Source organism: Homalodisca vitripennis, chromosome 3 (genome assembly GCF_021130785.1).
Source record: "Homalodisca vitripennis isolate AUS2020 chromosome 3, UT_GWSS_2.1, whole genome shotgun sequence".
Lineage (NCBI taxonomy): Eukaryota > Metazoa > Arthropoda > Insecta > Hemiptera > Cicadellidae > Homalodisca > Homalodisca vitripennis.
Genome location: NC_060209.1, coordinates 183,178,619 through 183,204,766, shown reverse-complemented (window position 1 = coordinate 183,204,766; position 26,148 = coordinate 183,178,619). Strand labels below are relative to the sequence as shown.

The window sequence follows — 26,148 nt, the reverse complement described above, 5'->3', positions numbered from 1 at the left end:
TTGTGGAAAGTTTTGAATGACAAAAACTGACCATTGAAGGTGAATGCGACAAGTGAATGCATCATTTTTGGAGAGCGGCCAAATTGAAGTCGGCCAATGCTTGATATAGATGGCGCTGTCACAACTTTACAATGCCAGCGTCCAAAGTAGTGATTGGACTGACCATATTTGACTATTCTCTGATCATCGAAAGTTTGACTTATTATGTGCATCTGGTGCAATTGAATTGATGAACATGACAAACATTGGTTGTGAAGAATAAAATTATATAATCTGTTGTACACTTTAAAGAATGTTGGAAAAATTCAAAACAACATTTTAAAAAGTGTAAAGATTGTAGCGAAGCATCTGCAATAAGAATCGTCATTGAGTTGGGAACAGTAATGAGTGTACCCAGAGGAGTTCACTTCTGGCTGGTTTATACCTTCCAGTTGAACCCATATTGTGCACATAAAACCCGAAGTGTCACTTAAACCTGGGCGACCTTATGGATGTCCAGGGACGGCACATTACTAAAAGCAAATGGCAAGATTCTGGGGTGCAAGGGTAATTCGAAAGGTCTAGTGTACTGCGGGAGATGACTGTTGGAGTTGGTGGTGTTCGTTACCCAAGAGTCAAAGGTTTTTGATAGTCTAGACATAAGGGAAGGATATGCCACCTCCTGCCTTCTTTGACTGGTTCAAAACTGGCTTCCCCTTCTTCCGAGGGAACATGACTTGAGTGAGATTAGTGCCCTAAATTCTTTTTCATGGATCTCGACAGGAAGCGGCCCCTACCCTCAACCTTGCCCATCCAGAATACCCTGTCACTCCGGAAGCAGCGCAAAGGTCCTTATAGAATTACGTTTCTTGTCCCTAGATAAAAAAGATAAAAATTGATTTGCTCCTATGCACCGTCAAACAATCTTCTGAGTTTTCTATTCATAGTATTTATCAGTACTTGTGCATTACACCAACCGCACTTACTTTTTGTGTTTTCATTTATTTCAATTATATAAGCCAAAGATGCAATATCCTTATAGTTATTTTGGCATTTTATAAAACTAAACAAAACACAATACATTTCAGTACAAATGAAACACATACTTTAAATAAGAATATCAGGTTAAGCAAAAATTAATTTATTAAAATAATACTCTGTACAAGTTTAGACACTTAGTATACCTAATTAAACAAAAGAATAATTTTTATAAAAATACAAAATTGAATGGTTTTTCTTTATAATAAACATTATTTAATATACAAAGTAACCTAACTACAGTCACATCAGTGTATTAACCAATATTACTCATATTTTAACCCAACCAATGCATCTTAATGTGGTATGCCTATATCTTAAACTTATCCCACCAACAAATACATTGACTCTGAGAAAAAAGAAGTAAAACTTACCAAATATAACCACCTGACTGTAAAGCCCCTGTATCAACCGACCCTACTCGAAGCTCACTGTGCCAGTATGACTGATGTACGATATTCTTGTGTTTCAGAGGAAAGTTCGGGACAGTTTACCGATGCCGAGAGAAGAGCACAGGGTTGGCTCTCGCCGCCAAGTTCGTCGGTACCGCGAGACGGGAGGATCGACGTAACGTGGAGAGGGAAGTGGAGATCATGCGGATGTTGCAACACCCCAGGATCATTCAACTGTACGACGCTTGCGAGTCGAGCAACGTCATGTGTGTCATTCAAGAACTGTGAGTACAAGAAAAACGTTCATAGGTTTCTATAGGATGCATGATATTTGGATACATAGACCATAAGCAGGTAAAACATCCTAGTTGCGGTGTTTATAATCAGCCCATCCTTTCAGATAGGATTTTGTGACACTCTATGATGTATCTATCTGTATATCACTGTTCCTCCAGTACCTCTCATGTCCGAAAATTCTTCTTGAAGGCTTCAAACGTATGGGCTGGAGGTATGGGGTTCCATGATATTTTTTTCATTAGCTTCAGAGATGCTTGGACAGATCTCGATATCCAGGTAAATTAAAGAGCTGCTGATGGGAAGAAGAGTCTTCCTGCAACGAGATGAAAGGCGCAGGGATGGCTTCCCCCGATAATCAATTTCGCATTCCATGCATAACCATACCGCCATCCAAAGAAAGGCCACAGTCAAAGGCACTCCGAATCGCATTTCAGGATGAAAAATTTGTTTAAGCTTGTTTTTTTTGTTATTGTGGTATATCTAAACAAACCCCCTTTTTAAAGTAATAAATATTTAGTTGTACATCACATTAAAGAGGACATTTCAGCGAAAAATAATAATTAGTACAAAATAATAAAAAATGTATTTTTTGCGATTTAGAGTGCCCTTAAGAGTGGAATTACGCCCTATTTAAAGCCTTCAGTTAATAATGTAAGGGTGGGCTGTAATCACGATTTATACGAAAGAACTTGAGTTTTGACCTTTGATTAACGATTTCGAAATATAAACCTCACGTTTACAGTATACTCTTATAGGACAAGCCCTCATACAATCTACTGTAAAATAATGACTAATGGCAAACTCTGCGTTTTCTTAGGGCAAAAGATTTGTAATGCATCGATTTATGCATTTACAAAAAGAGTTCTTTTCTTATTTTGTATTAAGTTAACATAATTTAAACACTGAAATATGACATTTGTAGTCTTATGATATAGAACTTGCAGAACGAAATATTTTTTTTTTTTTAAACTAAATATTAATGTGGTAATAAAAAATGTCAGGAATATTTTGATCTGAGTTAAAATTGTTTAGTGTACGCCGTAATTGACGATATTTTAAATTAGACTATTCATAGAGTCATTAAATAATAGTGTTGAGTCTTATGAGAGTTAATGATAGTGGAACCTTTTCAGTATTGAAGGAGGTGAGCTGTTTGACAGAGTGATTGGAGACGATTTTATCCTGACAGAGAAGTCCTGCACAGTATTTGTACGTCAAATCTGTGAAGGAGTAGCTTTCATTCACTCAAAGAATGTATTGCATCTTGACCTCAAGGCAAGTAAAACATTTTAATAAGGTTTACTGTACAGTTTATACAGTGTATTAAGTGTTAAATGTCGGTAAATAAGTTATTTGCGTTTCAGGAGATAAAGATATCAATTTGCTACACTGAGAGAGAAGTTCGGAAATCTCCAGAGTCTTTTCTTCCGTGGGGCATAAAATTTCCCCTTCCTTTTAATTTTGATAAATGAATTAAGGTACACATATCAGCCTAATTTCAGTTATCGGTATGCTGTGAATTGCACTTTAGTTACAACTATGTCCATACTCAAAAAGGGACTTATAAGATCCCTAACATTTAAAATATTAAAATTAAAATTTACGTATTAAATAATAATGAGCTTGAACCACAGGATAGTAAACAGGTATCAGAATTATTGTAACAGTCGTTCAAAAATTACGCAACTTGACAGTAATTGAGTATTTAATCTTTCTTATAAATTTAAATTTAAGTAGAAAGAAAGTACCTATTTTTCCAAAATGGCTGTAAAAGTTTATAGAATAATATTAAATGCATATAACGTATACAAACACTGATGGTACTTTATAATTAGTAAATTCGTTGTAATAAAAAATTACAACCGTCACATAGTATATTACAACACGCAAACAATAAAAGATAATTAAATAACATGTTAATACCAATAAAAGAAGTAAGCATCCAACAAACTATTATATAGTTACAAGAAACTTTTAGATACGGAAATTCTTTTGGTAAATTTAACTTTTTATCTAATGTGCTTATAGTACTGATAAGTGAGTGCCATTATGCTTTTGAGGAAGTGTTCAAGCATTCAACCACCGTAACCACCTATAAAGGTTTTACGTTTGAAGATTAACGATTGCATTTAATATTTAATCAATTTTGAGGAAAAGAAAATCACTGGAAATGAGCTGCAAATGAACCTGACGACCTACCACAACACCGCGGTACAAAATCGTTTCGGAGAGTACGCGACAGCGATTGCATATCATTCTTAATTTTAAAATGTTGTATCAATACTTATATTGAAAATAAATGACGAGGTATTGCAACTTTTAAGAACTTTATTTGCCATCCTATGTTTAAGTAATCCAAATATGTATTTGGAGGAGGAAAGGACAAAGTACGAATTGCGCTTCGGCCTTTTGACTACAGAATCAAAAGGTTTCTTCCTGGGGCCCAGAGGAACCAATGCGTCAATTTTTAAATCTGTAGAACCTTTCTATCAAGAGTTATCGGACAGACGGACGAACAAATACACAATTTCAAGAATGTTATATCGGGTCTTTCTCGTAATTACTGTAGGTGCTGTGATAGTTATTAGCCAGGTGTTTATTTTCCCTTAAAATTCTGTACGTGCTATTTAAAATAAAAATATAGGTTAAGGTATATTTTTGTTATTTTAATTTGTTCTACACCAGTATTCGTACACATTAGCACTAAAAAGCTTTGGTTTTGGTAATTATAACACAAAAATAAATGCACTTACGAAAAGAAAGTTCCTATACAAATCTACTGAGATTTATGTTCAAACTTGTGGTTTAACACAACATTATTTTCCCATTGGTATTTTAAAGGGAAGCACTTGTAAACCGATTGAAATGATTATAATTTTACAGCCAGAAAACATCCTCTGCCTGACAAGAACGGGGAATCGAATAAAGATAATAGACTTCGGCTTAGCGCGGCAGTACGATCCGAGCAAGAAGCTGCAAGTTCTGTTTGGTACACCGGAGTTTGTTGCCCCTGAAGTTGTCAACTTTGACGCAATTGGCTTTGGCACGGACATGTGGAGCGTGGGAGTCATCTGCTACGTGTTGTAAGTGAGACTGTTTGTTTGTGTATGCAGTTTACTGATTAATATTTTAATGTTGTTCGAGTGCTGTACATGTAGAAAAGTATTATCATGTACAAAACACTTAATTCAATTTACACAATTACAACGTACTATATTATATTTGCAATTTCAAATCCCTAACACCTTTTCTAAGGAAACAAGTTATTTCTACATTATCATATATTGATTGTAAAAATAGACTGTGATTTGATCAAGTTGACACTTATTCAGGTGTCTCAAAATTGTGATACAGCGGATTACTTTCTTAGAATATTGAACCACCACTGAGAGCTGTTCAAGAACGTTTTAATGAATTTTTAAATACACGATGTTATACATCATTTTAAAGGTCTACATATTATGTTTAAATACCGTAACTGTACTATCCAATACAAAATAGGTTTTATCTATAAAAAATATCTTAAAAGAGGGTTTTTTGTTTTCTTCAACTACTTATTGAAATATCACTAAGACATGTTGAATTGACAAAGTTTTGATTTATAGTATTAAACTAGATTGTTAGATACAGGCTTTAATGCTTGTTACTATGCATGGGATGTCGAAGCGCTGTCCAATGTCACTACTACTCAGTACGATTTTGATATGAATCACTTGATGGCAAATCTGAAGAAGTTAGGTAGTATAGCATTAATTTAGTTTGTTCAATACAGGTTGTTACCATTCAAGCGAGATACTACGTCCAATATCACTATTGCTCAGTAGGATTTCGATGATAAATCATTTGATGCCATTTCTGAAGAAGTTTTGCTTTATAGCATTCAATTAGTTTTTTCAATACAGGTTGTCACCATTCAAGAGAGAGACTGATGTAGAGACTACGGCCAATATCACTACTGCCCAGTAGGATTTTGATGATAAATCATTTGATGACATCTCTGAAGAAGTTTTGTTTTATAGCATTCAATTAGTTTGTTCAATACAGGTTGTCACCATTCAAGAGAGAGACTGATGTAGAGACTACGGCCAATATCACTACTGCCCAGTAGGATTTTGATGATAAATCATTTGATGATATCTCTGAAGAAATTTTGTTTTATAGCATTCAATTAGTTTGTTCAATACAGGTTGTCACCATTCAACAGAGAGACTGATGAGGAGACTACGGCCAATATCACACTACTGCCCAGTAGGATTTTGATGATAAATCATTTGATGACATCTCTGAAGAAATTTTGTTTTATAGCATTCAATTAGTTTGTTCAATACAGGTTGTCACCATTCAAGAGAGAGACTGATGTAGAGACTACGGCCAATATCACTACTGCCCAGTAGGATTTTGATGATAAATCATTTGATGACATCTCTGAAGAAGTTTTGTTTTATAGCATTCAATTAGTTTGTTCAATACAGGTTATCAGGCTTGTCACCATTCATGGGAGAGACAGATGTGGGGACCACGGCTAAAGTCACCATTGCCCAGTATGATTTTGACGATGAATCTTTCGATTACATCTCTGAAGTTTTGTTTTATAGTACTAAATCAGTTTGTCAAGTACAGGTTATCAGGCTTGTCACCATTCATGGGAGAGACAGATGTGGAAACCATGGGCAATGTCACAATTGCCCAGTATGATTTTGACGATGAATCTTTTTGATGACATCTCTGAAGTTTTGTTTTGTAGTACTAAATTAGTTTTATGAATACAGGTAGGTTATCAGGCTTGTCACCATTCATGAATGGAAGATTCAGATGTAGAGACCATGGCCTATATCACCATTATCCAACAGTACTATTTTGATGACGAATCATTCCATGACATCTCTGAGGAAGTTTTGTTTTATAGTACTAAATCAGTTTGTCGAATACAGGTTATCAGGCTTGTCACCATTCATGGGAGAGACAGATGTGGAGACCATGGCCAATGTCACCATTGCCCAATATGATTTTGATGATGAATCGTTTGATGACATCTCTGAAGAAGCTAAGGATTTTATCAGGAAACTTCTCGTCAAAACTAGAGAGTAAGTTTGCTGCTTTACAATTTTACTCATATAGTTTGTATATTTTTAGAATCATCAAGCTCTTTTTATAGAAAGCCTTTTGCTTCAGTGATTCATAACTGAAACATAACATTAACAGACGAAAACTAACAGGCAACATGAATTCAACCAGACAAGCAATACCACAATATACATTCCTCAAGTTGACGCTACAAAGATGACAAAGAAATATATTTAAACAATTTTTTCATAATATGAATACATTACATTACTTGATCTAGTTTTTAATATACACAGATTAGTTACCATTTAAAATAAATTTTAAAACGGTCTACCAATATTAATAGTCTTACTATAAACTCAAAATACTGGTATAAACTAAAATCTCTACAATTTTACAAAGAAACAATTACAGTTGTTTTTATAAAACTGATAGTCATATTATAATATATAAAAACTAGTAATTGTTTTTGAAGCTCAGTAATATATTTGTATTAATTTTGATTCTCTATAACATTAAAACCTATACATTTTATTGTTAGAAATCAATAAAAGAATAAAATTTTAACAAAAAAAATAGACCATTGAGAAAGAACGTTTTGTGTGAACATCTGCGAAGGTTGATAAAGACCCTTTGTACGCTTTTTTCCTGCTTCATTTTGCTGCTTAGAAACTCTTTTAAGATTTTTTTTAGAGTAGTGTTAGAAAATTATACATTTTATTAATCTTTCGCTTAGTTATTTACAACTCGAATAATGCTTTTAACTATTTATTTTAATATTAAACTATCCTAATTTAGTTTCTCTTTTATCACTGCGTAAAACAGAGTGATGTGAAATAAATGGGGTTTTTAAATAACATGAATATAATTTGTTTACAAAGTTTAAAATATTTATTAACAGCCTAATCCATAGCAATGTAACTAGTTTTAATTTACATTTATGTACTGGTAATAGACAATTGATATTCTTTCTGAAACCACATCAATACTCGTTTTTAGTTTTTTATTAAAGTTGTAATGATTTTAAATTACATATAACTTAGCTAATGAATAAAAGCCGAAACAGTGCTATTATGATCAATCACACTATTTCTGCATGGCTATATATTCCACAAGCATATAAGAAACTTTGAATACTTGTTTATCCTTTGGAATATAGGGGTACTATAAATTAAAGTAAAGTATTTTTATATTTTGAGATTCCTAAGTTTTACCTGCCATACCGAAAAAGGCAGTTATTTCTAAAGTCTATGAAAATTAAACAGCAACAACGGCTTTCCATTTAAAGTAATTTACTAAAATTGTAGTCCTAGAGGTGCCTAAAAGAATTCATACTAAATGTCATTCTTTGTTTCTTATATTTTTTTACAACTGCAGTCAATGTATTGGCATTCACATAATTTTCCCAGACAGAAGCTATAATATCTTGTTTTACAAAATTGCTATCAATCCCTAACATACAGATTGTCTGAAAAGTGTTGAACCATCTTAAAAATTATACACTTCCTTTGATACAGTCAGTGAATCTTCAATTTCTCAAAAACATAGAATCTTTGTTAAATCTGAAATGAGGTCAGGTATCATATCGTTTAGTTGGTCCTGATAAACATAGTATCTATTTGGGTTTTTTTTTTAATTGGACACTAAGCATGCTGTATCACGTTACTGTGCATGGAATCTTATTTTATTAAAAAATGGACTCAATAAAATAAACTTAGATACAAGAGCCAAAAAATAAGATGTCAGTCAGATGATGGTCGAAGGAAATACTGACATTACAATAAAAAGAACATGTAGAGTAACTCTAGTTATGTTCTAGATGGAGCTTATATTGGTTACTGTTAACTTAATTACATTAAAACATAAAACCAATATTTAATACTTTTATTTTTTCAAGGCCTTTCGATAGCAAGGCTTCTTCAGACACATCACAAAAGTGTCTGAAGAATCATTTTTGTGATGTGTCTGAAGAAGATAGCCTTGCTATCGAAAGGCCTCACAAAAAATAAAAGTATTAAATATTGGTTTTATGTTTTAATGTAATTAAGTTAACTCTACTTATTTTATGTCAGTTTTAGCTCTCACTGTTCTATTATTTTTTCATCTTATTTAGTATATTACATTACAATAGCAGGAAATAAGGTTTTGCTAGACAAGTCTGATAGTCCGGTCTTTATCTTGAGAATATCGAACATTTTTTAGGTGAATAACCTGGAATATTTCTCATTATAGGATACAATACCATAAAGACAATTCATTAAACAGTAACTATTAATTTCAAAGACAAAAATTGTACAAAAAATAAATACAATGAAAACAGCAATTAACTTGTATTAAAATTAATACTTTATGTACAGTTACTTTTTTCCTCATTAAGTAAACCCTGTTCTGCATGACAATGAGCTTTTCTTGGACTTAAATATAGGAGTTAACTATACACTATGGTTCAGTATATGGAAAATATGTAACTCTTGAAGTACCCAACATTCAACGACCTCATGTCATGGCCATTTTTATAAATAGGTAGAGTTGGCTCTTGCCAACGGGCTCAAGGGTTTCGGGAAGTTTGGAGTGCGCAAGAGCAATAAAATACAATTTTTCAATCTAAGCAAAATTTTATTTATTTGGTTGTTTTTATGATTTTTTTTAGTCAAATACAAAAATATTCAAAATAATGTTTTAAATTTATTACAGAAGTTTTCGTTCAGTTAATTAATTACTTAACCGTTAACCAAGTCCTGATTTTAGTACAATATTTCCGTTTATTGTTCTGTACATGACTCAGGAATTGAGTGCTAGTGTTTTCTTATCAGGGATGGAAATAAGAAAACTTTACATGACACAGATAAAATAAAAGGTATTACATTCTGACCTTGATCTTAGTGGGAGCCTATGGCACTGCTGTAGTAACCGCCAGTGCTACCTATCCCCTTCCCCCATCCTATCTCTCCTTGTGGTGCGGCATCCACCTTGCTGATTGCTTGTTGATACAGCATACTACGCATTGCACTAGTCTCAGTCACTCAGTGTCTGTTTAGTGAAGCATTACGCTTATTTTATGTCCAATGTCAGTTGCCCCGTGAAAATGTATTATTAGTGATAAACTAAACTATGGACAAGAAGGAAAATCCTTGCGGTGCTGAATTCTGAACAGCAACAAAAATAAATATTTTTTTATGTTAGTCCTAAAACACAATCAAGCAAAAATAATTACACTATGTTCATGATGAAAATTAAGCCCAAATATTTATCTACAAAATACTGTTTCTACCCTAAAACACTTCTTCAGATAAAGATTTCAACTTAAATGTTAATGTTCAACTATTCTCATCTGACGCATTCAATCCGTAAAGAACTAAAGGTAACATCAAATTCTTAAACGCCAGGCTTGAAAATAGTTTTTGATAGGCACCCTGAAGTGATCCCATGATTAGAAACAATAGAAAGCGGGCATGGAGATCAAATTGGCCTAAGGTACGGTTTGGACTAACCATCCAAATTTGTGTTTAAAATTGACAATTTTCAATTGGCAGCAATATTTCACCGAAAACATTGCAAAGGCGGAGGTGTGTGGCAATTTTCGTTAAGAAAAGACTAAATATTCCAAACCCTTCAAGGTTGATTACAGTTGTGATCTAGACTTTGGAAGTGGGAGGTATAAAAGTCAATCTAAATTCCGTAGGAAAAATTACAATCATTGGCTTATACAGATCCCCAAATGGTTGCTCAATAAATTTTTTTGAAAAATTTGAATCCCTTCTAAATTTTTCTCTGTTCTAATTCGTTGAAGTTTATCATTTTCAGGTGACTTTAACATCGATGTTTTGGACCACACCAATCCCCTGACCCAGCGGCTACGCGATATCTCACCTCTTTCGGCTTAGTTTGGTCCGTGAACACGCCAACACGAGTGAGTGCTACATCGAGTACGGCCATCGACAACGTTATTACAAACGTATTAGACGTTTCGGTTTCCGTTCTGGACGCGGCTGTCTCCGACCACTTCGCGCAGGAGGCCGTGATCGGGAATCTCAGTCCGAAGATTCGAACCTCTTTCGGTAAATATAAGAAGAGATCTTAAAATTCAAAAATATCCAAATTCTTAACAGATTTCTCCAAGAAGAATCCTGGTTTTTTATTGATAGTTTTGATAAATGCGGAGGAAGCGTTTTTCTGCGTTTACAGACCGTTTTAATTTTTATTTGAACATCACTTGCCCTTATAAGTCATTTCAAAGAGCGATCAGACAAAAAACACACAACACTTGGATAAATCAAAACATTCTCAATTTAAGAAAAACATTAAAATTTTATCATTCAATTTACATAGAATCGACAAATGAAGAATTCAAAAAATTTCTTTCGAGCATACAAGCTAAATTACCGCAAAGAAATAAAAGCGCTAAGGCTCGGGATATCGAAAATAGACTAATGAATTCTGAAAATTTTTCAAAAAGTGCGTGGAATATAATTAAAAATACAACTCAAACACAAATCCTAAAACATTTCAAACCTAAACCTTAAAATACAAGGTAAAATAACAAAAAACCCGCTTGAAGTGGCAAGTGAATTTAATAACTTTTTCTCCACGGTTGCTGGGCCGGAACCCATGTTTTAGTGGGAACAGCACCCGAGAGGACTCATTTATGGGACCGGTCTCGTCCATGGTCCTGTCTCCTGTGAGCGAGGCGGAGTTGGTCCGTGTGGTGCGGGAGCTGAAGCCGAAAAAGTCGGGTGACATCAATGGGATGTCTGTGTGGTTACTTAAGCGCTGCTTTTAAGCACATTTCAGTACCACTCACAAAATTGATTAACCTGTCGTTTCGCCCAAGGCGTTTTCCCGTCCACTTTGAAGACAGCAAAAGTCATTCCAATTTTTAAAAAGGACGATCCTTATGTCGCAAGTAACTATCGTCCAATTTCCATTCTTCCGGTCCTCAGCAAAATTTTCGAAAAAAGCCTTCCTTCGACGATTAGAAGATTTCTTCAGTCGCTTTGAAGTATTTGTAATGAACAATTTGTGGATTTAGAAAAAACAAATCGACTATTGATGCTGTCACGAGTCTCATTGATTCTGTTGTCGATGGTTTTGGAGAGGCGGGAACATGTGCTTAGCATATTTCTCGACCTCTCAAAGGCCTTTGACTGTGTGCATCATGAAATACTGTTGCAACCAGTTATGGTCAAGCGGTGTTCGTGGTTTGCCTCACAAATGGCTCTCGTCATACCTAAATGATAGATAGAGCAGTGTGTGCAGATCGCGAATACCCTCTCAGGAAAAGTTAAAATGCCCTATGGAGTCCCACAAGGATCGATTCTAGGGCCTGTCCTTTTTCTCGTCTACGTCAACAGATTGAGTTCATCAATCCATAATGGAAAGATGATTCAGTATGCTGACGATACGACTCTCTGCATTAGAATCAAAAACCAAACCAGATCTTGAAATCAAAACCTTTGAAGAACTCAACTCATGCATTGATCATTTTTTCAAATATCAATTTGAAAACAAATTGTTCTAAAACAAGCGTGATTAATTTCTGTTTTTTCGGCAACATGAAAACGAAATCCGACCAATTGTGATGGTGGATGAAAACCATAATAGAAGAAGAAGAATCCACCAAGTTTCTTGGGATGCACCTTGATCGAGGGCTGACATGGGACGTTCACATTGAGAGTGTCTGTTCAAAGGTTGCTTCTGGCATTTATGTCTTACGCAATTTGGCAAAATTCTGTTCATTGGATATTCTGAAGACAGCTTACTTTGGCCTAATACATCCACATTTAGCTTATGGTCTAAGATTGTGGGGTGGCTGTTCTAGATACAAATTTAATAGAGTGTTTAGAATGCAAAAGAAAGCTGTCAGAATCATTTACAAATTAAATCAGAGAGAGTCCGTGTAAATTAGCCTTCGGGAGCTTGGATTACTCACTTTGCCTAGCCTCTACATTTCTCGACGTCGTGCTATACTGCCGATTCAAGTGCGTCCTCACTTCGGGGTAGCGACGTACACCAATACGGAACTAGAGGCCGGGACAACTTTCGTATGGCACAGCACAGAACTACTGTTTTTGAACGCTTGCCATCTCAGGTTGGTGTGAGGCTAATCAATAGGCTCCCTGAAGAGATCAAACGCGTCAATAACCACAAACAATTTAAATCTCGATTAAAACACTTCTTAGTGTCCAAAGCATTTTTACTCAGTTGACGAGTTTGCGATGGGTCCGCTGGGATAGGTCTTCACTAACATTAAAAAAAAAAAAAATTACAACTCCCCTTCTGATATCCAAGAAAATTTGGGCCACTATCGAGAAAACGGCGGCAGGTGGCACATACCCAAAAAGTAATTTTTTATTTTAAATTTGCTCGAATATTTTTTTACTCAGAATTAAAATTAATTGTGTTAGTTATTAGATTAGGACTTTTATTTCTATATGACGCTTGCAATACAATTATTGTTAATTGTTTCCTGCAATAAAGAGTAATATTATTATTATTATTATTATTATTATTACTATCCAACCTCAAAATATGCTTCCCTTAAGGTCTGTGTTTGCTAATATTCTTCAATATGAGGAGGCCTCACACACTTGGTTATTTAACTCCATCTTCCTCTGATCTATTTCCAATATCTTTCTTCAGATAATGTAACCCATTAGGTTGACTAATGTAATTAACAATCACTGCACCTACTGAAGATCCTATTGGAAAGATTTAAACCAGTCAGAATTGAATTATAAAATAGTTTTACAGCTTGAAATAACTGCCATTTCCCCTAGATTCATCAAAATTTTATTTTTTCTATATAGTTTCTCTTGTATTCAACTTATGTGCAGCTTTACTTATATAAAGATTTTGCACAAGGATGTTCTCCTAAGATGTGAAGTAATGGTATTGTTACTGGTTTGCTTAAATAAAACATTCAGCAAATATTGAACCCAATAAATATTTATTTATCTTTTAAATTAATCTAAATATAATATTTAATAACTTAAAACTAGCCTGGCTTTAAACTTGTTTACAAAACCCACTATCACTAATTTATACTGCCATAATCCATTGCGTTGTAACCAAATTGTCTATCTATTTACACACAAGCTTATTTAACACTGACACAATCAATAATTATTGACACAATTCCATCTGTCATCTGTCATGATCACAAAAACTACCACTAATTCTGTCACTTCACAAATTCATTTCTAAAACTCCATTCACATGCCACATGACTACAGCTCCTCATACGGCCATTGGTGCTTCCAGAACATTCAATTTCTAGAACTTACTAGAAAAGTGGAGATGGGTTACAGTGCCCACCCACCATGTAAGAATGGGCGGGACGAATCAGATAAAGAAACTGTCCCAACCCACAGAGTGATCTCTCTCCAACCATGCTATTCATCTATTATCCCTTTTGTTACTATCAGGGTTCTCAATGGTTCGGTCACATTTCCTTGTATCACAGGTCGACCTTTATCTGATACCTGTTTATTCTCCTTCATTCCCTCATTCTCGTAACAGTATAGAGAATATAGTGGCTTTAATACTTTGGTTCTAAATTCTACAACTTTGTGTTTGTTTGTTGTCTGTTAGATATTGTTATATTACTGATTAATAATTATTGTTGAAAAATAGAATCTGCAAACTATATAAATGCCTAATTCAGCTTCGTTTTGGAATTAATATCAGCCACTTAGCTGTAACTCCACAGAAATATATATGGTATTCTATACAAAGTATTTGTGAGATGTGTATAAACGTATTTATATATAGCACTAAGGTGACTGACCTATGCTAGGCAAAAAAAATTTCCAAGAATGAAGAAATATGCAACTTGGTTTCTCAAATAAGAATTTTTTAATAAACAAGGTAGCTGTGTGCCAAAACCACAAGTCGCGCAAGAAACTTTGCTGAAGTTGGAGGCAAAATTCCAAGTCTATAATTCATTACATTCTTGAGATGTCCTGCAGTCAGACAGACAATCAGACAGAAAAAAACATCTTTACAGCTCCCAGGTAGACAGAGAGAAATTTTGCCATCCTATGTGATAGATTTCATTAACACTCAGCCAAATCCCACAGATCAACATATACCATCATCACATCATTTGTTTCTATGTAGAATTGAAATTTCAAATTCATAGCTCAATATATTCTTGAGATATCCTGTGGAATACAAATCCATGTTTACAGCTCCCAGGTGGACAGAGAGAAATGTTGCCATCCTATGTGATAGATTTCAATGACACTCAGCCAAATCCCACAGATCAACATATACCATCATCACATCATTTGTTTCTATGTAGAATTGAAATTTCAAATTCATAGCTCAATATATTCTTGAGATATCCAGTGGAATACATATCCATGTTTACAGCCCCCAGGTGGGCAGAGAGAAATTTTGCCATCCTATGTGATAGATTTCAATGACACTCAGCCAAATCCCACAGATCAACATATACCATCATCACATCATTTGTTTCTATGTAGAATTGAAATTTCAAATTCATAGCTCAATATATTCTTGAGATATCCAGTGGAATACATATCCATGTTTACAGCTCCCAGGTAGACAGAGAGAAATTTTGCCATCCTATGTGATAGATTTCAATGACACTCAGCCAAATCCCACAGATCATCATATACCATATATCACATCATTTGTTTTCTATGTAGAATTGAAATTTCAAATTCATAGCTCAATATATTCTTGAGATATCCAGTGGAATACATATCCATGTTTTACAGCCCCCAGGTGGGCAGAGAGAAGTGTTGCCATCCTATGTGATAGATTACATGACACTCAGCCAAATCCCACATATCAACATATACCATCATCACATCATTTGTTTCTATGTAGAATTGAAATTTCAAATTCATAGCTCAATATATTCTTGAGATATCCAGTGGAATACATATCCATGTTTACAGCCCCCAGGTGGGCAGAGAGAGAAGTGTTGCCATCCTATGTGATAGATTACAATGACACTCAGCCAAATCCCACATATCAACATATACCATCATCACATCATTCGTTTCTATGTAGAATTGAAATTTCAAATTCATAGCTCAATATATTCTTGAGATATCCAGTGGAAACACAGGTAGATATACTGTTGAAGGCAGAAGAGAAATTTGCCAGAACACTTAGAATAGCTAAGCAAAATATAGTATGAATTCTGCTTAAATAATCTGTAAATGTATTTGCTCATCTCTACATTTCATTTACTCCTTTCATTATCTATACTCATTTACTCTAAAACCAAACTCACACTATTATTTTCAAACTCTTGTAACTACATTCTTGTTTTAATAAATTTTTCTTTGTATAATAAGGTTAGCATAAAATTAAGACACTACAAAACAGTTGCTCTGCCACAAATTACATACGCAAGTGAAACAATATTTAAAACAACAAATACTATTGCAATAGATAAGGTTCTTAAGATGGAGAGAAGAATAGTCAGAACTTGCTTAAACAAAAACTGTCAAGTAGACGGAGTTTGGAGACTAGCTTCCAATGAAACAGTCTACAAAAATATAGAACCTATTACAAGTATAATTAAAAAGAAACGAATATCATTCCTGGGGCATTTGTTGAGAACACCTGAAAATAGAATTAGCAGGAAAATAGTAGAAAAACTGTGGTATAGTAAAAGTGACATTAAATGGATCACAGAATTAAGGGAAGATATGAGAGAGTTACAAATTACAGTAGAGGATTTAAAACACAAGACAAACACATTAAAGATATTAAATGACAAACACTCTACACTACAGCTGAAAAGAAACAAACAACGAATAGGAAGAGTGGTTCCGGAGGAGGAAAGGAAATTACGCTCGGAAAGGATGAAGAAATATTGGGTGGATAAAAGAAGAAAGACTAGAAAATATAAAGTGACTAAAGTGGTCCAATGTAGGCCATAAAATTATAAAATAAATAAATAAATAAGGTTAGTATAACAATCAGAAAATTTAAAATCAAAATAAAACTGAAGTGTAAATGTTAAATTTTAAAATTCATTACATTTCAAGTTTACTAATAAAAGACATTGTAATCCTTCACTTAGCAATTATTTTAAACTGGCTGTTACCCACGGCTTCTCACACAATTGTTGCAGTATTAAAGACTTATTATATACTGACTTAAAACGATGATCATGGGAAGGTTTCCCTCCCTTATTTTCAAATTATTGGATAAGTAAGTTTAAGGGGTGGCAGAGTCTTAAAACAGTTTCTATTAACAACCAATGAGATAACTTAAATTACAAAATTCGATTGTATTTGGTTAAATAGCAACTAATATATTTAACCATTGGTCATTGGGGATGAATACTTGAATCTGAGCCAAAGTGCTTTCTTTGTGGTCATATAATGTACAATAGCAATGATTATTTTTGTATCAATTGTATGTTTTCGTAAGTCGGCAGGTTGCAACTGTGAACAATAAACCATAATTTTTTATGTGTAACCTGATTAAAACAAAATGCCATCAAGTTACCAATTTTGGGTAAACTTAGCAGTTTATGTTAAATCTCATGCAATTTAATCCGCAAATCTCTTTATATAAAAAAATTAGTCAATATTCATAAATACACATTTAACAAAAAGTATGTTTACACAGCTTACATTTTGAAACCAATATGCATTTTTTTATATTGGAGTCAACAGCCAATTAGCATTTTATTTAATTACCTGAATTTTCTTGAAATTGATAGAATAATTTCTCCTAAGAAAGAAATTGATTATCAGCCATGCTATTTTTGGTAGAGGTCAAAATGAGAGAGTAGCAAAAGGGTTAAAAATATCAAACGATATTTTTTCTCCAATTAAATTTTTCTTAGTTTGACACACCTAAAACCAACTGCCAGACACATAATTAATAACTATATCACTATCCAACACCTGAAGATACAGAAAGCCTCAAAAGTTCAGTCTACAAATTATGGACCATAGAAAGACCTTAAAGTGGTGATTTTCAGTCTCTTTATCTACTTATCAAACACTAATTTAATATTTATTTGTGTTTTCCATTTTTTTAACTAAAAAATAATGGTCATTTCATAATTTTAAACCTTTTGATACTCTCCCATTTCGATCCCAACCAAAATTAGCATGGCTGACAATAGATTTCTTTTTTAGTTGAAAATATTGTCAGTTTCAAGAAAATAGGTTATGAGCTTAGCCTATACAGAGCAAATTGGCTTTTGGCTCCAAGACTATAATGTTAAACTCAACATTCAGTTAAGATCAAGCAAGACCTCTCTGCAAAATAACTCTGGTTTCAACTGTAGAATTACAAATGTATACACAAACGTTTCCTCATATTTTTACATTGAAGTTTAATCACCATTTTCTAGTTCTTTTAACAAAATACTGAAGAATCACTCCACATATAAACCTACACAATAAATTCTATAATAATTGTGTGTGCATGATTGTTACTGTGTATAAACTAATCACTAATCACTAAATGTAAGGAAAAAGTATTAATATTTTCAAATGAGAGACCTATTAACTACCCATGTTACTTACAGTTTGTTGCAACATTTTCCTTGCTATTAACCTGGGTCTTTGTCTGCCATTGCAGTGGGCGGTACAGTGCGTCCGAGTGCCTGTGTCATCCGTGGCTGGCAAGACGGCCTCCTCTGCTAACAACAGGACTAGACATTACCAAGGAGAATCTGCGTGAGACTGTAGAGCGTTGGAATGAGCAGGACCCCAGTCCCACCCAGGTGACGGTGATACCATTGCCTCCGACACCACCTGCCACCCCGGTCATGACTCAACCACCCCCTCCACCACCCGCCGAAGTAGTCACACCACCAGACATCACTGCTGCGATTGACAACTCTCCTAAAGGCGTCAAAAATCCAGGAGATCTCCAATCACCTAATCCTTCCAAGCAACCGAAAATTGAAATGGCTTCTGTTAAAAGTAAAGATATCGAAAATACCGCTCCAGAAGAAACCAAAGTTAGCACTTTTTCATGGACAAAGAAGACTCCCACAGTCAAGTCACAAATGAGTTTACCAGAAGGAAAACCAGTTAACAAAACAAAGATGGAAGAAGACTCTAAAAATGTTAATGACGGTAAATTTCCTTCGAAATTCTCTTTGAAACCTTCTAGCTCAATTGCAAATACCGGGAGCTTGTTCAACTCTCGTATACAGCAAGGAGGAACCCAAATTACCATTAGCAAAAAGTCGTTGAACCCCAGCCCTCAACCTAAAATTGCCGGAATTGTTCTTGGTCAAACTCATCCGAGAGGGCCTGATCTATTTCCATCAAAGAAAGAATTACCGAAATCTACAGTAGAGAAGGCTCCTCCTGAACCGAAACCCAAAATAATTACACACAAAATTATTGTTGAAGGGAAAGATATTACGGAGGAGCCCACAGCTGATGTTACAAAAGCATCTTCAAAGATTTCTTCACCAATAAATATAGACAACAAAGACTCACTTCATCCTCTACTACGAAATTTACAGAGTGATCGGTTTGAGAGAAGATGTTCAGACATTTCCTGTTTTCTTCATGACATTGAAAACTCCACAGATGGATCTAGTATCTTAAGTGAAATCAAAAAACTCTCCACTAGGTTGTTCGAAAGTGATATGCTAGATGAATCTAACAACAACAGATCAACAAGTTTGTTAAGACAAATAGCAAATCGTGGCGTCGGCCCCCGAAGACCTAAGTTCAGAGTGACCAATTTGAACCGAGATGTCCCGATCGGCTCTCCTCCACCTCCTACGAACATGACTTACTTCATCCCTCCGAACTCTCTGAGTCCTGAATCGTACTCCTCACAGACACACTCCGCTCCACAGTCGCCGAGAGGCTCTCCTGACAGGATCCCAGAAACTCTCACCAAAGATGTTATTCTGAGGTTATTTGACAAACTAGAAGGACATTCTGAATGCAGTGCAGTTGAATCGGTCACCAACTACGTAAGGTCCAGTGAGACCAAGAAGAAAGTTACCTCTATAAGCACTAAGTAGACAAGTTTGTCACTGCGATGGCACTCACCATTGTGATATTCGGTCCCTGGGCTGTGTTTGAAAAGTTTATATTAAATAACCAACAGATAAACTGTTATACTGACAACAAGTTTTACAGAGAACTCGTTATATTGTAACAATGTAAATATTTCCTTATTTTGTATAAACAAGTAACATGCCTAGTCTGTGCCATATCTAGTCATAGAATATATTATTTTCATGTACTGTAACAGTTTTATCGTAAACAAATTTAATGTATTCAGAAAAACAATGATTTAAAGTTACTAGGAGTAGTACATTGATTGTTTTAGCCATTAAACTTAGAATGACTCAAATTAGCACATATACAAATAGTAATTTTTAAACATCCTACAATTATGTTTCAGCTGGAAATTGTTTAATTATATAGTAATTTAGTTTTCATGTTTTTTATGAGTTTTTGTTTATTATATTGCTAAAGCCAATTTTTAAATCAAAACTGCAATACACATCAAAAGACTTATCAAATATTCTAAGACAGTGTCTCAGTATTATTTTAACGTTTGTGTTTAATTTTATTTTTGTGTAATTTACTTTTTAGTATTGAACAATTTTCTACTCCAGTCATTTTTGAAAATTTACTACTCTATTAATAAGCAAACAGTTTTGTAACCCAATATTGGTTCATCCTTACTAGATGAAAGACCATCCTTACATAGCACGCTACCTGTTAGTTTACTGTCCATGATTTGTGCCTGTATGAGTAATTTCTCCATTGCTCCACAGAGCAACAATTGGTTATTATATCACCATCTGTTGCTGTCATTACATATAATTTCTTCTGTTTCGCTTGTACCACACGTCATGTCCTGTTGTTTCTGGTATTGGGTACGTTCAATTGATATGAGTGAATATTTGTCCATCACGGAATTACCCAAAACAGAAACTTCTCATATATTCTGCACAATGTTGAAGTAATGTGTTAACAGTCATAAGATTATTTAGTATTTTGAGCAGAAATATTACAAAGTATATATACACAAATATTGCAGAAAAATGTGTGTTTTTAATGTTGGTGTGTAGAACTAATCATTACTAAATATTAGTTTATTTTTAAGGAGTAGTTCACACCCTTTTAAGCCTTATTCTGTCCATCCTCATGGGTCACTGGCCTGTATGAGTATGCTATGAAACAGAATAAGGGGAATAGTCGATACAGTATGAGGTCCATGGTACTGAAAAAAGTGATTCTGTTACAGACAGGATTTGAAACTGTTTCTAACTCAAACTCAAAGTCTGTTTTAGCCATAAGTACTTCCCCAGTTGATTGGAACATTTATATGCAAGAGACATGAAATTCCTCAATAGAACAGAAAAAGAAGGATCCTAAATCTGAAACTAGTATCCAGCAAGTTCAATAAATGTCAGTAAAATCGCAAAACAAAAAAGACGGAGGTGTAGCTTGTTGTCAGCATTTTGATTCATATATTGATGATATTTGTGGACAGTGAGAATGTTTAACATAATTCTTGGCAATATCACCAAGTATTGGGACTCAGTACATATGGAGAGATTATTGTAAATTCTTGAAACTCTATTTATAGTTTGTATTCATGTAACAAAATATATACTAACTAACTGTAGCATGCTGTGTAAAGATGATCTTGTGTAAAATAAAATTTCAAAAATTTCTATAGAATTTTCAACATGTTTGAACTTAGTAACTATGATTTGTAGTTAGATATGTTTAGCGCCTTTGTTGAAATAGTTGTTAAAAAGTATCTTTTTGTACTTGAGTTATTTTAAATAAAGCATTGTCAATGAAAGTTGTAAAATAATCGAGCCTTATTCATTTATAATTATTAAATATTGGATCTTTTAACATTTGGAAGAATTTATTTTTAACAATATGTGACGTTATATTATAATAAAAAAACACACATTTTAAACACTGCTAATTCTAAACCTTTCAATTAAAATAAATACAAAATTTAACTGAAACTTTAAATTTTGAGAAAATTCTTAATATAATCAACAGCCAGATGATGATTTTACTACTCCATCAGTCTGCAGACACATCACATCGCCACATGGTATGGTGCTGAGAAGCTTAATTTATTAGATTTGTCACAAAATTAAAAATGGAGTCCAAGGTAAATTAGAATTCAAGTTTTATAATTGCAAGTGATTAAATTTTTTAATTTGTATTTTTACATTGTAAGATTATATTATGATATAATTTATTTTAAAAATAATATGTAATGTTTGAATAAATGTGGCTAAAATTTTAAATTAACGCTTAATTTCATTTAATTTTGTCCAACACAAAACACAGAAAATGTATGATAGGTTCATGTAAAAATTTAACGTAGAAGGTTTTCTAAAAATAATTGGCACTTGAATCATTTCCTGTAATGTTATTAAATCCAATCAGTGTCTTACCATAATTAATTATGACATAGTAGAAACATTTGAGATTTAACACCCTAAGTTTTACAGATTTTAGATTTAAAAGTTTAAAATAATAATTAGTTTGAGAATTTAATACATATTAGTAAAATGCTCAAAATATTATTTTAAGATAGGGTTTTATGATTTGGAAAAGGTGCACATGTAAAATTTTTAATAAATGTACATGTGCATGAATACTCTGGATATCATTATAAGGTATGACTTTTATCATTCAGAAAAACTCACATGTAATATTTTTAATAAATGTATATTTTGAAATCAAGTTTGTAATCTTATTTTATTTACCAAACATTATACAAAGTCAAATAACGACAGATTTATACTACAATTCCGACATAGAAATGTTATCTGCACGATTGTGTAGTTTTAGAACAAAGACTATGTTAAGAAAGAATTTTAAAACCTAAACACATTTCTACAGTGATTAACTTTCTCCTGTATGTATGTGTAGTGTGTTTTGTGTATAGTTTTGAACGAAATACTGTGATGTCACAATGATCTAATGATTTGAGGGTTTAGTAAAAATATCCATTTTGGAGTCCTGTTGGACAACATTGATTTCACATATTTACAATATTTTTTTACCTAACTTTAGTGTTATTAAAAAATGAACGATTTAGTAAAAAATAACTAAAATTATCTTAAAAACTATCGATTTTTTTATTTTTCATTATTTTGATCTATTAATAAATGTGAAAAATGGCAAAAACTATATTACAACAAAAATTTTATATAATATTGAATTTGAATATTGGAAAATTTTGTTACTAATTACTTGTACTTATCTTTTCACTAACAAAATTTTTCTAAGATTACATTTATTAGAATTAATCAGTATTTTTGTTAACTTATTTTCCAGAAGTATTCTTATGTAATCAAAGCTTCAACACCACAAACCCAATAAATACAAGGTAGAAATACACCAAACCACAGTTGGCTTTGCTGAAACATTTATAGTATGGCTCATTTTATTCTTGAGATATTCTGAGAATGGACAAATATACAACCAGAAAATAAATGTTTCTATCCAACAGACACATAAAAGAAAAGTTTTTAAATTCTAAACATAACATCTTCTTGAGGTATCAACGAGAAGTTAAAGGATCAGTAAGTAAAATTCTAAATCTGGCCATGCAAAATCATGAAACAATAAAAGCTGCTATATAACGGTTACAGGATTCTTTAGTTTTTCATGCCCCCTCAATGCAGCATCCAGTGCCTTTTTTTAGTAATCGAGGATGGCAAGTAATAGTGGGTAAGTTGAATAAAGATGAGTGTCCTCTAAATTGTCATATTTTCCAAGTGTCCACTCCAGTTCAGTTGTGCGCAGAATCACCTCTAACGATGAGACAGCTCTCATGTTTTGTAATTATTTACAAGTCACTACTCCAGTTTCTTCTTGTACATTTACTTTACTGTTTTCCCTTGCAGAGAAAAGAATCAATGAATAAATGCCAATATTATTGATTTGTCACCATTACTAAAACAACTGCCAAACAATGAATAACAGTCACAATAATATACTTACTTACTCTTACTCTTACTCCCAGGGCCATTTATATCGGAGGTGATATTTAGCCGCACCAACAAAGCTCCTCCATCTTGAACGGTCCTCTGCATCTTCCTCTGAAGCGCACATCTTCTCCATATCAGCCTTCACCTGGTTCCACCATCTCACTTTCGGTCTCCCACGGGGCCGTCTTCCTTCTGGGTTACCGTACTTTACCCTCCTCAGTTTGCACTCCTCTTCTCTTCTCAAAACATGGCCTGCCCAACGGAGTCTTCTGCACTTTATTTCTTTTATTACATCCGTACTATTGTAGAGCTCCCTGATTTCTCTATTATGTTTTCTTCTCCATACCCCTTGTTCATATGATGGCCCACAATAATATGGAATCTCAAATTTATCCCCAGGAAGTATAAAATTAAAAAACCTACTGATCATACTACACAACTCATGTTTTAAGAAAATTTTATTATCAAAGGTATTTGAGATTTTCAAGTTATATGGATAGACTATTTAAGGAGCCATTCAGGCAAATTGAAAACGATTAATTAATAGCTATGTTAAGATGTGATCAGCTGTTTTGTGTGCAACAAAGTGTACTGTAAGAACAAAAGATTAATAAGTTATTTTACAGAAAGCGCATGTCGCCGGAACAAACACTAAATCACACCTGGTTAGTGAAGGCCTCAGAGGTGGCCCTCAGCAAGACCAACCTGAAGCACTATGTTATCAAGAGGCGTTGGATCAAAGCTGTCAATACCATCATAGCTCTGCGAAGAATGGGAGCCAAACTTGACTTTTGAACATTTGGATGTGATTACAAAAAAAACTGTACATAAAAATAAATCGAAAATAGTTAGAGATATCTTTTAAGTGAAGAATAGTGGGTGTTGCCCCAACACCCTCAAACAGAGATAGCTGGTGCTGTGGGCCAAGAGAAGGAGATCCATGGAATTTGCTTTCTCAATTCAGGTAAATCCGTAATGTTTGGAAAAATTGGTACTCACAGTTGACATACAAAAGTAGTTTTTAAAGTGAACCTGGAGGACGACTGAATAACCAAAACATGGTCTGTCCAAGGTTATGTAAATATGTATATTTTCTGTTCAAACCAATAATTTTGATAATATAATGGTAATATACTGAACTGTACTTTCCAAATCAAACAAAATATAATGCAATTATTACTCAAGAGAATTTGTTAGTAAAAACAGCAACTGACTATAAGATACAATGATCCAAGAATTGAGACACATAAGCTCCTTGTGTTAGCAAACTATATGTTTACAATTAACAAGCTTACATCATTAAATATTTCTATATTCAATGCTCATACTGTCAACCATAACTTTAAAACTTTTATCTGGACTGTAAGTGAAAGCATATACATTTTTCATTCACCCCCCCGTACTGGATTTACTTTATTTTACACTGATTACTCACACAATGTTCCAAAATCTGTTGATCATCAATGGTACAAGTATGAACCCAATTCATGAAAGATATTATTTCTTGTTCAGGTGAAAATTTAGTGTCAATAAGCTAACTGAAGGTTGGCCGAGAACCACAAATGCCCCATTTTATTACAATTATTTGAAGTCTTCCAAAATCTAACCTTTATCACATTTCCTGGATTCTTTGTACAATTCTTGAGGTTTATATTAATTTTTAAGTTAATCCATGGTTAACCCATATCACAGTTAATTTACCACTGCATTATCAAAGTTAATAATTGCATTTGAGTAATCTAAGTACTACAGTATCAATTCAAGCATCTACTAGGCATGTCTGGAAAGTAAGTATTGTAATGCCATCTCACTTCACACGTTTGTACTTATTTCATTAGTTCAGCTTCATAGTGTTACTATTACAGTTAATTCGTCTATATCAAAGTGAAGCAGAGATGATTGGGATCTCGCCAATAGTAGTGCAGTAAATCGTCACTGTTAAGGTTGGGACAACACATATCCGCACCGCGCCCGACACGTGAGTCGGCCGATTGTCGGTGCGGGCTCGGTCTCGGTTACCGTGAGGCCACACATGTCCGTATGCAGTCCCGAGCGCAACAATCTCACTGTTTGTACTAGAGCATGTTTCTTTTGAATTCGAAGTGACAGATACTTAAAAAAATATTCGGAAGATTAAATATTGCTTGAGATAATTGTTAATTACATTGTTGTTATGTTTATTAATCGCTGTGATGAATGAAACATTGCAATGCTACATTAAAGCTTTGTACAATCAGCTAGTATGTAAAATTTGTAAATATCATTATCTTGGTTACATGTTTTATCCCTATAATTCTTGTTCATTGTGTTTCATTGCAGTGAATTTCGGTCAAATACACTATAAACAGTATATTTGGTGTTTTTTGTATTAAACCCAAGAGCTATAGTGTGATGCCAGAGAGTTTGCCATGT

The 26,148-nt window shown here is 33.7% G+C and overlaps 1 protein-coding gene across 3 annotated transcripts in view; it reads left to right on the top strand.

Annotated features, from left to right (window-relative positions):
• LOC124357832 (calcium/calmodulin-dependent protein kinase type II subunit delta-like) overlaps positions 1-22,483 on the top strand; it is a 31,485-nt gene extending 9,002 nt beyond the window's left edge. For all 3 annotated transcript variants that reach the window (XM_046809899.1, XM_046809896.1, XM_046809898.1), the window contains exons 2-6: positions 1,490-1,693; positions 2,840-2,981; positions 4,590-4,789; positions 6,638-6,790; positions 18,357-22,483. In XM_046809899.1, the coding sequence (XP_046665855.1) occupies positions 1,490-1,693; positions 2,840-2,981; positions 4,590-4,789; positions 6,638-6,790; positions 18,357-19,770 (2,113 nt within the window). In that variant the 3' untranslated portion in view covers positions 19,771-22,483. The remainder of the gene's footprint in view (positions 1-1,489; positions 1,694-2,839; positions 2,982-4,589; positions 4,790-6,637; positions 6,791-18,356) is intronic.
• The last annotated feature ends 3,665 nt before the right edge of the window (positions 22,484-26,148 follow it).